Below are 14,448 nucleotides of genomic sequence, written 5' to 3'. Positions count from 1 at the left end.
TTACCAGTTGAGCTAACTGGAACCCACACTCTCCTTCTTAGTCTTGCTTAAAAATTTAAAACATAATTAAAAATTAACAAGAAAAATAATAACATCAACCTACCCTACATATGTTGGCCCCAATTAGCTTAATTAGTAAAGTTTATAATAAAGAACAATCATCATATAAGAAATGTCATATATTGAAGTTATATTGTATCTATTGAAAAAATCACCTATCTATACATAACATTTTTCATAATTCTATTTTTACAACAACTAAATTTTTTAATCAGAATTATATTTTACAACAGTTAAATTTAATATATTTTTACAATCAGAAACTTTACTAGTTAAGCTAACTGGAACCCACACTCTCCTTCTTTGTCTTGCTTAAAAATTTAAAACATAATTAAAAATTAACAAGAAAAATAATAACATCAACCTATCCTACATCTGTTGGCTCCAATTAGCTTAATTAGTAAAGTTTATAATAAAGAACAATCATCATATAAGAAATGTCATATATTGAAGTTATATTGTATCTATTGAAAAAATTACCTATCTGTACATAACATTTTTCATAATTCTATTTTTATAACGACTAAATTTTTTTTATCAGAATTATATTTTACAACAGTTAAAGTTAATATATTTTGATTAGAGCACAATATGAGTGGTGTCAATAATGTCATTAAAAATAATATTTCATCAATCATAATATATCACTTCAATAAAATTTTGATTTTAGCATTAATCATTTAAAAAAAAAAAAACCTTTTTTTAAGAAGAAAAAGCACAAGTAATTTACCAGGTTTTTCATAACATTAATGGTGTAGTAAATGGAACTTAGATCACAACATTAGTGTACGTAGGGCCTCTAGATCACAACATTATAAAATTATAAAAAAAGGCTTTTATTTAAATAAACATATATTTAATTTTTGTTATATCTATAATTTGCACACATTATACATTTCAAAATTTGTAGCTAACTAACCCAAAACTTCTTATAGCATAACAAAGTTAACATTATACCTTTTTTATATAAAAATATAAAAGTTGTAGTCTTTTTTTTTTTTTTTAAGAAGACACAATAGTTGCAATTTTTCATTACACCAAATCACTATTAATGCTTCAAGAGTATGCGGGGAACAGGTTGGGATCCACGCGGTTTCCTTCAGGTGCAGGGGCCCATGGGCCATGGCCCATCATTCACGGTTATTACTTGTATCATGAATCATGCAAGCACTCAACACTCAAGACCACGGTCTTATATTTTGATCACTCTGTCCAGTTCATACTTTCTCTCACATGTCATTCTAAGATTACCGTTCTCACTAAGATATAGTCAATTTCTTCTACTTCACTGAATTTCCTGGTAATTATATTTCAGTGAAGAACCTACTCTTACGATTTGGGGCTTAAAAAAAACTTTTGGGTGGCTGCAATTGCTCAACAAGTCAACAAACTCACTGGTAATATCTCTATTCTTTTTTCCTCTTTTAGGTGCTCATAGTCATAGGATTTTCTTTCTTCAATTTATAACTTCCCATTGGGAAACAGAATATATCTTTGTATCTTTTTCTCACATTAACTCATTGAGTTAGTACGTTCTTCTGAATATCACTCGTCTATTGTTCTAATATAGATCCTTACCTTTCAAACCAGTGGCCTATAGCCCTATTAGCGCATTCACTGGATTATTACTTGGTCCATGGTCCGAAACTCAGAATATAATCAATATATATATTTCTTCTTCTTCTTCTTCTTTTTGTGGGTAAATTGCATATATAAACATCTAATGTTTATTTCATATTTTAGATTAGATATTGAGACATCAATCCATCTTTATTATTCATTTAATTTATTCTGACCGTAGCAGAACATATAAAGGGTGAAATTTATTAATTAAACTTTGTGTTTTTTATATGGGGCTTATTCATAAATCATTTTAATAGCCATTAAATAGAGAAGGTAGAGAGAAACTTTTTTTTTTTTTGGAGAAGAAGAGAAACTCTATTTAGAGAGGAAGAAAGTTTCGCTTAAAGTGAGAAAATGATTTTTAGAAAATTGAAACTAATTATCTAGTTGAAACATAATGTTTTATTAATATTTCTTTTCTATTTTTTTCTTTACAATAGCACAAAATAACGTAAATGAATAATAAAGATAAACAGAGACTTCCAATTGAAATAGTTCCATGAGTTTGATAGGTTAATTGAAAAATTAAAAACTTGGACATAATTTGAGATAGAGTACTAAAAACTTTGGCCTGTTTTTGTGGCCTATAGCCCTATTAGCGCATTCACTGGATTATTACTTGGTCCATGGTCCGAAACTCAGAATATAATCAATATATATATTTCTTCTTCTTCTTCTTCTTTTTGTGGGTAAATTGCATATATAAACATCTAATGTTTATTTCATATTTTAGATTAGATATTGAGACATCAATCCATCTTTATTATTCATTTAATTTATTCTGACCGTAGCAGAACATATAAAGGGTGAAATTTATTAATTAAACTTTGTGTTTTTTATATGGGGCTTATTCATAAATCATTTTAATAGCCATTAAATAGAGAAGGTAGAGAGAAACTTTTTTTTTTTTTGGAGAAGAAGAGAAACTCTATTTAGAGAGGAAGAAAGTTTCGCTTAAAGTGAGAAAATGATTTTTAGAAAATTGAAACTAATTATCTAGTTGAAACATAATGTTTTATTAATATTTCTTTTCTATTTTTTTCTTTACAATAGCACAAAATAACGTAAATGAATAATAAAGATAAACAGAGACTTCCAATTGAAATAGTTCCATGAGTTTGATAGGTTAATTGAAAAATTAAAAACTTGGACATAATTTGAGATAGAGTACTAAAAACTTTGGCCTGTTTTATTCAAAATGGAAAAAGAAAATAGGAAAATTATTTCTTTTTACACAACATTGACCTTTTGCCTTTGGTGGTACAAAGAAAAATGGTGATATTGTAATTTATACAAATTTTACTACGTACGTCTTATAAATAAATATATCAAATTCTAAAACATAAATTAAAATTAAAATTAAAAAATAAATGATTATTATTTATATGATACCAATCACATTTATTAACACGCCAATTTGTAAGTCTTTTAAAGTAAAGTTACTAATAGCTTTAGAATTTATATAAAAAAAATGCATAAAATGTTTTATCATATTAAATATAAGGTTTTTATGTTAGATTATCTCCGTTAGAAGACTTAAGAGTGACCCTCTTATAATTTATCCTAACTATAATAAGAGTGATAGATCAAGACCCATCCATGAGGAGACTATTTGTGAATTTGTGAACAATTATGTGACTTTGAATGCTCATTAAACTAGCATACCAAAAATTTCCATGATCAAGAAATACTTCTCAAACAATTTACTTAACAACAGATCAAGCTATGAGAAATCAATTCTAGCTCCAAAACAGAGGGCAACTGCTTTAATCTTTCTTGAGACTATTTCATAGCATTATCTAATTATTTCTCTGCCACCTAAATGATTGAAAAGAAAAAAAAAAAAAAAAAAAAAACTTTCATAATGTCTCGAGATCTCCTAATAACATGTTGAAACTAAAAGTCTCTACTTAAAAAAGTTGGAATCCTATCTTGAAAATTGTTGTATGATGTGATTTATAAATATTAATTGAGTACTTGAAAAAAATCTAATCGCATCTTTGGCAAGTTTTTGGATTTTGATTCCTATATATTGGTTATTGCCTTTCTGAAAATATATATTTTGCGAAAATTTATATTGAGAGTGTAGCATAATTGGAAAATAATGAAGTTGTTAGAAATTTTAGTATAAGGGGCTTATAAATTGACATGTCAATAAATATAGTATTAATTTTTTTTAGAGGGCTTTAATTTAGTATAAGGGGCTTATAAATATAGTATTAATTGGGGTCATATGATCAATATAATATATTAAATTTTTAATTAATTCTTTTGTGTCGCCACAATTTAAACAAGGTATATAATTATATTTATAGTTTCTATAACATTATTTTAAATTATTTTTGGACTATACTTCCTTGGAATATGATAGTTTCATTTAGAAACATGACCCTGCCTAGAAGGTGGTATATTATGTAATGTAAATATTCCCCTCATTACCTAAACTGAGAGTAGACTCCATAAGTTTACCCACATTTAATATTTATTGTTTAGAGTCAATTTTTTTTTAATATAAAAAAATACACTTTAAACCTTATAACTGTCAATTTTTGGTTTAAACAAATAATTGAAATAATCTCTAAAATTATTTTTTAACGTTAAGATACTAAATGATGTCATTTGAAAGGATAAAACAGAAAGTTTTTAACGATAACGGACAAAAGGATTAAAATGCGGTGTTATCAAAGTTTATTATTAATATGATAAATTTTAGATTTTTTTTTGAGAAAAAATTTAGATTTAATTAACTAAAATGAAAAGTGATCAAAATTATAGGATGTCAAGTGTGTTGTCTCTTTTTTTTTCTTTTTTTTTTTTTGTTGAAAACGAATACCAAAAAAAAAAAGAGAAAGGCTTGGTTAGAAAAAAAAATCTAACAAAAAAAAAAAAACACAACACATCTGCAACCTGCAGGAGACTAGGAAAAGCAATACTACACGCATAAAAAATTTCCCAATATTTTTTATATAGATATTTTTTTTTTTTTTTTTTTTTTTTTCACAATAGGACAAAGTGTTGGCCAATGATGCTTAAAATTTCACCAAAATAATTTCACAAAACATTTTCTAAGTTTATATATTGGAGAATCAAGTTTAAGTTAGAACTCTGAACCAAAATATCTTCTCAAAAAAAAAAAAAAAAAAAAAACTTTGAAACCCCAATAATTGTAAAGCCTATTTACGCCAAAGTGATGGCCAATGATGCTTCAAAGAGTAACGGGGTTTGGATTTGGGAACGTTGTGGGATCCACGGGGCATGTGAAAACGCATCGTTATGGCCCATCATCAATTACTGTCATGCAGTACACAAGGCCCCGGGTCTTCATTATATTTTGGTCGCTCTATCTAATACATCCTCCTCTCACAGAAATCGTACTCATCTAACTCTCCTCACAAAGTTACTATTCATTCAATTCCCACTAAGAAATGGCGGAAGGAGCTTTGTTCGACGTTGCTAAGGGAATCACAGAGAAAGTGGGCAGCCTTGTAGCCCAAGAGATTGGACTACTCTGGAGTCTCAAAGACGAGATTGAAAAGCTCAACGGCACAGTTTCGACAATCAGTGCTGTGCTTCAGGATGCAGAGGAGAAGCAGCAGCACAACGAACAAGTCAGTGTGTGGCTGGGAAGGCTGAGCAATGCACTTTATGAAGCAGACGACTTGCTGGATGACATCTCCACTGAAGCTTTAAGACGGGAAGTGATGACACGGAATAAGAAAGCAAAAGAGGTACGCATCTTCTTTTCCAAATCCAACAAGCTTGCATATGGTCTTAAAATGGGTCATAAGGTTAAGGCAATGAGGCAGAGGCTTGATTTCATAAAAAATGATAGGGGGTTCCACCTAGATGAACTTCCTGCTGTAGAGGCACAAGTGAGAGAAACTCATTCTTTTGTTCGTACTGAAGATGTCATTGGGAGAGACAACGATAAGGTAGAGATTATAAGAATTCTTTTGGATCCCAACGTTGAAGAGAGTGTTTTGATCCTTCCAATAATTGGACTTGGAGGACTAGGGAAGACCACATTAGCTCAACTTGTATTCAATGATAGAGAAATCCAAAATCATTTTGAGCAAAAGCTTTGGGCGTGTGTTTCTGATGATTTTGAAGTAAAAGTAATTGTTAAGAAAATTTTGGAGTGTGCACAAAATAAGAAACAAGAAGAAATTGAATTGAACACATTGATTAATAATCTTAAGAAAGAAATTGATGGAAAGAGATACCTTCTTGTGTTGGATGATGTGTGGAATGAGGATCCTCAAAAATGGCTTGAACTAAAAAGTCTTTTAATGGATGGGGCAAGAGGTAGTAGAATATTAGTGACTACACGCATTAATAAAGTGGCAGATATTACAAAAACTATTCAACCATACATGTTAGAGGGTTTAGACAAAGAAAAGTCTTGGTCTTTATTTAAGCTGTTTGCATTTGCAAACGAACAAGATTCCCTGAATTCAAACATTAGGAAAATTGGAATGGAAATCATTGCAAAGTGTAAAGGAAACCCTCTTGCCATAAGGAGTTTAGGAAGCCTATTGCACTTTAAAAACCCAAGAATAGAATGGTTGTCTTTTAAGGACAATGAGCTTTCAGAAATACCTCAAGAAGGAAATGATATCCTACCAACACTTAAGTTGAGTTATAATCATCTTCCGTCATATTTGAAGCAATGCTTTGCTTATTGTTGTTTATTTCCAAAGGATTACAAAATTTATAAAACAAAGTTGATTAAAATGTGGATGGCTCAAGGGTTCATTAGGTCTTCAAGTCCAAACAAATGCTTGGAAGATATTGGTCATGAGTATTTTATGGATTTGCTTTGGAGATCATTCTTTCAAGAAGTTGAGGAAGATGACAGAGGTAATATACTACTATTTAAAATGCATGATCTTATGCATGATCTTGCAAAATCAATAGTAGCATTTGATAGCGTCACTTTTTATTCAAAAGGGGAAGATATTCATGAAAAAGCACGTCATGTATCATTTGATAGAACGTTTCTCTCATCATCAGAAATTCCAATCTCGTTTTATAGAGCAAGCAGGATAAGAACATTTTATTTGCCAGGTTTAGGTACATTTGGAGACTTGAATGAGTCAAATTGTAATGCAATTATTTCAAGTTTTAAGTTCATACGCTTGTTGGATCTAAGTAGTATGGGAATTAAAACAATTCCAAGTTCTATTGGAAATTTGAAGCATTTAAGGTATCTCGATGTATCTTATAATCACATTAAGATGCTTCCTAGTTCCATCACAAGCTTGCATAATTTGCAAACACTGGTATTCTTTGGATATGGAATTAAAGCATTACCTAAAGATATTAGCAAATTAGTCAACCTCACATATATTGATGGGACATATGATTTTGATTTTGATCATATGCCACGTGGACTGGGGCAATTAACTAAGCTCCAAACACTGTCACAATTTGTGATGAGTCAGAATAGCTGTTTGGACTTTAGGCGCCACGGTGGATTGAAGGAACTCAACGGGCTAAACAAGCTGAGAGGAACACTAGAGATTAAGGGATTGAGACACGGGAAAGAAGCTGCATCAGAATCTAAGGATTCAAATATGAAAGAGAAAATACATCTTCAAGACTTGACGTTATCATGGATAGAAGAAGACGTGGATGAGTCTAACGTTGGGTATGATGAAGAGTCACTTGAAGCCTTGCTCCCACACGGCCCACTTTCAAATCTTCAACAATTGAGTTTAAATAGATACGGAGGAGTGAATATTCCAAGTGGGATTTCTTTGCTTTCAAATCTTCAACAATTGAGTTTATATAGATACGGTGGAGTGAATATTCCAAGTGGGATTTCTTTGCTTTCAAATCTCGTAAACTTGTCCTTAGATGGATGTAACAAATGCCAACATCTGCCACCGTTGGATCAGTTTCATTCTCTCAAAACTCTCTCTCTTGAACATATGAATGATTTGGAGTACATATCAGAGAGAGAAAACAACGGGGAGTTCTCTGATTCTTCATTCCTCCCATCTCTAGAGCAACTCACAATTAAATTTTGCCCTAATCTAAAAGGATGGTGGCAACGACAGAGGGATTCTGTTGAGGAGTTCCATAATCATTCACTGCCTTCATTTCCTCATCTTTCCAACTTACTAATTCGGTATTGCCGTAAGCTGATATCCTTACCTCTCTTTCCATATCTCGAAAAGCTAGAGCTGGCTAACTGTAGCTTGAAGCCATTGGAGCAAACACTGAGAATGGAGGTGATAAAGACGGCAACCCCAAAGAACCTAACATCGATAGCAGCAACATCAACCTCTTCTTCTTCTACACTTGCCGCTTCCTCGTTCATCCCTCTCTCCAAATTGAAGTCCATGTCAATTTGGCATATGGAGGAAACACTGCCCAAGGAGTTGAAGTGCAACCTCATTTCTCTCCAAGATTTAAAGATAGGTAATTGTTGTGGTCCTCTCCCTCTCTCTCGACATCTCACTGCCCTTCAGAATTTGAGAGTTATTGGTTCTAAAGAGGTTGATTTAACAAACGATGGAGATGAGATGGAATGGCATGGCCTTCAGAGCCTTCGCCTCCTACGGTTCTCGTACCTTCCAAATTTGGCCACTCTACCGGTGGGGATTCAACATCTCAGCTCTTTGCAGACACTGGAAATTGTGCAATGTCCAATCTTATCGAAAAGATGCGAAAGGGAAGCGGGTGAAGATTGGAGTAAGATTGCGCACATCCCAAACTTGGATATCAGGTAGCTATCTAAGCCACTCTTTTATCCCAGTCCTTGATAGAACATCAAAAATCCAATTTCTTCTTCTTCACTAAATTTCCTGGTAATTAAATTTCAGTTGAAGAACCTACTCTTACGATTTGGAGCTTAATCAAACCTTTTGGGCACTGCAATTGCTAAACAAGTCAACAAACTCACTGGTAATATCTCTTTTCTTTTTTCCTCTTTTAGATGCTCATAGGATTTTCATTCTTTAATTTATGACTTCCCACATTAGGAAAAAGAATATGTGAATTTTTCCAAATCTATTTCTTCATTTTGGCAAATTACATCTTTGTATTTTGAACTGAGTTGATCTGTTTTATATGCTTTATAAACAGAGTAAAAGATCAATGGTACAAGATGATATCGGCTAATATTGTGAGAATAATAAAATCTGGTAGCCATTCTGCAGGAACTAGCATGTTGTGCAGGTATTTGGTTGATTTAATTTCAAGTTCTTGTTATATCTACAGAACTTTTTATTTTTTTGGGGTAAATACTACTATATCTTCAAATAATGATCGACAGTTTAGTATCTGAATTAACAGAGTAATTTGTGTATTTCATCCTGATTTTATTTCAGTATCTGTAAAACACAGTCTTGATACTGAATAGTCCTCAGTTTTCAGTTTTTAATAAAAAATTTCATTTATTGTAGGAGACCTATCATTCAGTAAGGGATTTAGCACATCTTGAAGCTTCATTCTATTTATTTATGTATACAATTTTCTGGAATTGGCTTACAAGGTTAAGGCGAGGCCTCATCTCAATCAAGCTAAATCAGAAAGATCAATGCTTTTAAATGTGCACTTCCTCTCTGCATGATTCTCTTGACTGATGGTTAGCACTCTTTCTATCTCTCATCTGTTGATTGTGGAAATTTTCTTTTTGAATGGTAATTTTTATTTATTTTTGAGGTGGGTATGTCACTTTTAGGAGAATGAAGCATGAAGCAATGCAGGATATTGGAGAGGTGGATTCGCCACTGATATTTGTGCCCTTACCATGAGGATTTCCCAAAGATTTGTAGATACTTGGAATTCATCAGTGTCCCATCTTACCACAAAGATGCAAAAGGAAGTATGTGAGGTTTTCCATAAGATTTGTTACATCCTAGAGTTGGAAGGAGGTCCAATTTAGTGGTAAGAAAACTTATGTCTACATATCATTGTTTTTTCCTTGTCCTTGATAGAAATCAAAATCAAAATTTCTTCTTTGTTCTCTCCAAGAAATGGAGCTTAATGAAAAACTTTTTGCTTTCGACAACAACTCAATGGTATTAGTATTTTTGTTCTCTACAACTCAACAAAATATGTGAATTTTCCTTTTATCTATTTCTTATTTATATCATGGTATCTCAAACTGAGTTGATTAGGTGGCGTATCTGGATGCCATGGTTTCTCACCGTATAATTAGTAAATATTGTCAAAACTGGCACTTGCTGATATTGTGGTAATGTTTGTGGGGAGGAGTAAATCTAGCGTATACATCTACAGTACAGTTTACCTATCAAAAAAAAATCTACAGTACAGTAATTAGCTTGTTGTGCAGTATTTGTGTTTATTCCTTTTCGTGTTGTGTAGTATCTACAATTGATGATGACAACCACAACAAAAATTCACAAAATTCAAGTTAAGTTGCTAAGAACTATTGTGTTAATTGAAAAGAAAGGTGCTAGTGCTACACTTGGTGTTCTAGAAGTTCACAATTTTAGGGGTGGATTTCACTTGGTGCTGCACTTGGAGTTGATAAAATGAGTCACATCCTTAATTAAATGGAAATTGTTCCTTTATTTTATTGAAAAAAATCAAAGTACCATATTTTTCTAACTATATAAAATTTTAGATTGCAGGTTACCTTGGGCTAAGATCATAAGCTGATGATAATGCTCAAAGTGGTACCAAACATAGGAACTATTCATTTTCCTGATGGTTGCCTTTCAGTTATTGTATACTCCTACAGGTAATAAAATATAAGTGTTCAGTTCATAGAAAAGAAATTGTTTTATTATGTTTAATTTTACCTTATTATTGTTATTGTGACAGGAAGGGGTTAGGGGAGGATGTGTTTTCTTTTTGGATATGCTTCATAATACTTATTATAGTTTATTACAAAACTAGATATCCAGTATTTGTTGATTACTGTTATTGTCAATACTGACTCAATATCAGTCATTCTTTCTATAAACATTAGCATCAGAACCAGATGCATCAATTCATTGTGTAGCTTCAGGTTTTGATCAAGCTGATTTATATAGGCAGCCCTCCATAACAATTTCTTCGATCACTTAAATTTGTGACAGTTTGATTTAGAGAGGAATTCAAATAATTTGAATAATGGGGCTAGACCTCATTAAACTTTTGAAAACATGACCCTTGCATTAAAAAATGATCTATGAGATGTAATTTCAATTTTCTTTGCATGAATCATCCATGAGTGAAGTCATATACAGGATCATTAGTTACTAACTTCCCCATTTAGAGTCCTTTGTCATTTGACTCTTCCTTCACCTCTTCACAACCTGATTCTGTTTGAATTTTCATAGTATTGCCTTAGCTAGTACATTTTAGCTTTACCTATTAAGGTGAATGGGCAACCAGGTTTTTCCCATTACTTTTGTTGGGGTGTGATGAGAAGGGTCGGGGAGGGAGAAAGAAGAAAAATACTTTCTGGTAGAGAATACAAAAATCCCAATGAATCTTTCTTGAAATGAGGAATTAATTCTATGAATACCAGTCTAGTTCTATCTTAATTCTTCTCTTTCATCAGGTTTGGTGAGTTTATCAGTTATTGGATCTTAACAGAATCATGAGGAGTATTGAATACTGAAGCCGACAAAGCTTAAGAGTGCATATTTCTTTAAACCTAGCTGGTAATAAGATTATGCAGCAAACTAGTAGAAAAGGAATGGTAACAATCTCATTATTACCAAATTTAATCTTTTCTCATAATGTAGGTTTCATTTTTTGGAAATTTATTTGCAATATGGTTGGCATATTATTAGTTTCCTCTCTTATTCTGTTTTTGTTTCATTCTCAAACAGATCTTTGGTAGGTTCTAATAAATGAAGAGCATGGCTTGTTGTTAGAGTAGACTACAGAGAACTCCCTGATTTCATTGATAGCTTGATTTCATGGTAAATGATTCTTGGTCTTTTCACCGCTTGTGATGTTGTTTTCTTCATAAATGTTATTTTTTGTGCTTCTCAAAGTATAACCTTTATTCTTGCATAACAGTATTCTTAAAGCTTCTCATAGAAATTAATCACAAGAACTCTCAAGAGAAAGATTTAATCTGGACTAAAGATGCAACTAGTTACTACAACAGGTTTGATATTATTATTTTCCCTATTTGTGCAAGGTCCAGACTTGATACATGTATTTCGATGAGAATGCCATCTGAACTTGCTCTGACTCTTATTTGACATTTTTTCTTACTAGAAATTATGAAATGTTCCCAGTATGCCAAATAAAATTGCTGCACAAATGACTGCAAAGGTTTTCCACAACAATTTTCTCTGGTAGCAGCTTTTCAGAACCCGTGGAAAAATGGGCTTCTGAATTCTTATTGTCTCAACTGATTAACAAGTGGATTATAGAGTTTTTTTTTCCCGCCAAGGAGTTTTCCATTGATCAGACTATCTGTGGTTAGTTTGCAGTTCCTGTAGATTTTATTGGTCCTCCTTGGTGGTTAGTTTCTCTCACATTTAAACATCAGAATGGATTGTTTATCTTAGAAATTTTTGATTGGTTGATAAATGTGTGAAGTATGCTTTTTAGATATTGTGAGAAAGAAGTTACTTTCGCTTAATGGATAAAATTTAAGTATAAGTACTTGCACTCACTAACTTTAGGAAACAAAAGCCTCATTTAGCATTCAATTACAAAATTTGCATTATTGTTTTTTTCACCCACAAGATTTTCAAAATATTTCTTAAGATAATCACCATATGAATGTTTGGATGAAGTTCCATATTATTTTGTTTAAGCATTGATTATGTGTTTGAGTTCTTTCTTCTTCCACGAGAGTGGGAAATTAACACCATGTGCAATTAGCTAACCTTATTTGAATGCATTTCTTGTTAGGCACTGATCAACTCAGGATTTTCAATATGTTAATTGGAGTTAACACAATTAATCAATTTCATTTGTTATTCATCCAATATTAAGTTTTGTCCTAACAAAGGCCAGGTTACTCTTTTTTTTGCAGATTAGATGACAAGAGCAACAAATGTCATCTCATAGCACTGTGAAGTCCACCACCTTGGAGGACTTGTGCTTTTGTGCAATAGAATGGAAAATAAGGGTATGTGGATATAATAAAAGAAAAACATCAATTTTTGGTTTTGTATTTGGTTGATTGCATCTGCATAACTTGCATATTGTCTTATGAGAGACTTCTATGTCCAGAAAAATGTTTAGGTATCATGTTGGAGCAGATATAAATTTGATTTTAAACCAAGAAGAGAATGAGAATTAGCAGATGAAGGAAGTAATTGAAGGAGTTCTTGTTTGTTCCATGTAGTCAAAGACCTAACAACCATCAAGAAGAGCTTCTCTATCCCCAACTGGGAGGGATATTCTTAAGTTAGGAATTCAACCACCAATGTCAAGTGTGAAAGTCAAATTTGAGCCGTATCTGACTTGGACTCCTTTTGTTGACTTTGGCTTGGACTCTATTCGTTTTTGGTTTTGTACTGTACTTGGTTTAGGATTGGAATCATTTTCCTACTACACCTTGGCTTGGGGTACTGTATATATGTGGGCTCTTTATGTAAATATCCTTAGCCTTGGCTCTTGTCAACTGAGAGAGTGAGAGTTCTTTGAATGTATTTGGAGTTAGGGTTCTATGAGAGTGTCTTTGTATCACATTTGTAATCTCCTTATTTTCTTAGTGAAACTTTCTTCACACCGCTTGTGGATGTAGGCCTAAGGCTGAACCACGTAAATCTTTGTCTTCTTGTGTGATTCTTTCTTCTATTTTTTTGTTTATATTCACATAAACCCATTATTATTCTCTACCCTTACAAAAAATTGAGATTAAAACTTCTGCTATGTCAATAGTTCTCTTCTATTGATCCCTCTCTCCTGCTAGTCATTTAGAAAGGTAATCTATTCCCCCTTTATCTTTTGGTTATTTCATTGGCAGAAAACTTGCAAGCTTGGTTTTGTTTCATTCCTTTTTGTCCCCATTTCTTTGGATGAATTTTGCAATTTTAAGTATGTTTAGTGTTTCTGTGAGCTATACAATGAGTTTTTCGTAATTTACCTCCTTAAGTTTAAGGCATCCATAATTTCTTTATTTTATTTGTGCATTTTGATGAATCCATGTTTATATACGTACTTGGTTGAAAAGTACTTGTAAATCTAGCTTCATGTAGTGGTATTTTATGAATATACCAATTCAATCTCTGCAAATTGCAGATATATGCAATTGATAATTTGGAGATCAATTATCTTACGTGCTTTCCTATTATCAGTTAGTTCCACTTACTGAACCAATTTATCTGCCTAAAAAATTTCAATATCTCCTGTAAATAGATATTTGCTAATTGTCAGGTATAATTTTCTTACCCCTTTCTATTTGGTTAGGAAGCACAATTTTTATACCTCAAAGTTTGCCCTATATAGAGGAGAAAAGCTACAAAGTTGAACTAATTGATTATAAATGCTGATTAGATCAAGCTCTAGAGACAAACAGTGAGACCTTTTTTGCAAAGAAGAGGCACTATCTTGGTCTAAAAATCGATGATTTATGTTATGACTGCTAGATAGATATATAAGATCTTTGTAAGAACGTATTTACTGTTTTTTTCATAGTATGTTCAAGTGCAACAGATGCAATTAGCATGTTATAGTTTATTCTTCTGTGTAGTGTGGATATCATTGAAGTGCTGTGTCCTCAATTAGATACCACTACATACTCTACATATCTACAGCGTAGCATACCAACAAACATGCAGGAGAAATCAAAAGCAAAAGCATAGCCTTTAACCCATTGGTTTAAGTTCT

At 32.2% G+C, this 14,448-nt stretch overlaps 1 protein-coding gene across 6 annotated transcripts; it reads left to right on the top strand.

Moving 5' to 3' along the window:
* Nucleotides 1-1,208: 1,208 nt before the first annotated feature.
* LOC112004272 (putative disease resistance protein RGA4) lies at nucleotides 1,209-13,385 on the top strand. 6 transcript variants are annotated; one of them, XM_065764641.1, is made up of 13 exons: nucleotides 1,209-1,457; nucleotides 5,050-8,416; nucleotides 8,514-8,595; nucleotides 8,776-8,868; nucleotides 9,191-9,277; nucleotides 9,374-9,579; nucleotides 10,283-10,399; nucleotides 11,207-11,347; nucleotides 11,481-11,573; nucleotides 11,674-11,764; nucleotides 11,878-12,126; nucleotides 12,647-12,742; nucleotides 12,847-13,385. In XM_065764641.1, exons 2-3 carry the CDS (start codon nucleotides 5,109-5,111, stop codon nucleotides 8,515-8,517), a joined length of 3,312 nt encoding a protein of 1,103 aa, XP_065620713.1. In that variant the 5' UTR covers nucleotides 1,209-1,457; nucleotides 5,050-5,108; the 3' UTR covers nucleotides 8,518-8,595; nucleotides 8,776-8,868; nucleotides 9,191-9,277; nucleotides 9,374-9,579; nucleotides 10,283-10,399; nucleotides 11,207-11,347; nucleotides 11,481-11,573; nucleotides 11,674-11,764; nucleotides 11,878-12,126; nucleotides 12,647-12,742; nucleotides 12,847-13,385. The 6 variants fall into 6 exon arrangements, with proteins under 6 accessions (XP_065620713.1, XP_023892270.1, XP_023892267.1 ...); XM_024036502.2 differs by having other exon boundaries at nucleotides 9,185-9,277; XM_024036499.2 differs by having other exon boundaries at nucleotides 9,096-9,277; nucleotides 10,290-10,399.
* Nucleotides 13,386-14,448: the final 1,063 nt, after the last annotated feature.

The sequence above is a fragment of the Quercus suber genome, unplaced genomic scaffold, assembly GCF_002906115.3.
Source record: "Quercus suber isolate HL8 unplaced genomic scaffold, Cork oak 2.0 scaffold_573, whole genome shotgun sequence".
NCBI lineage: Eukaryota > Viridiplantae > Streptophyta > Magnoliopsida > Fagales > Fagaceae > Quercus > Quercus suber.
This window is presented reverse-complemented; position numbering and strand designations above follow the sequence as displayed.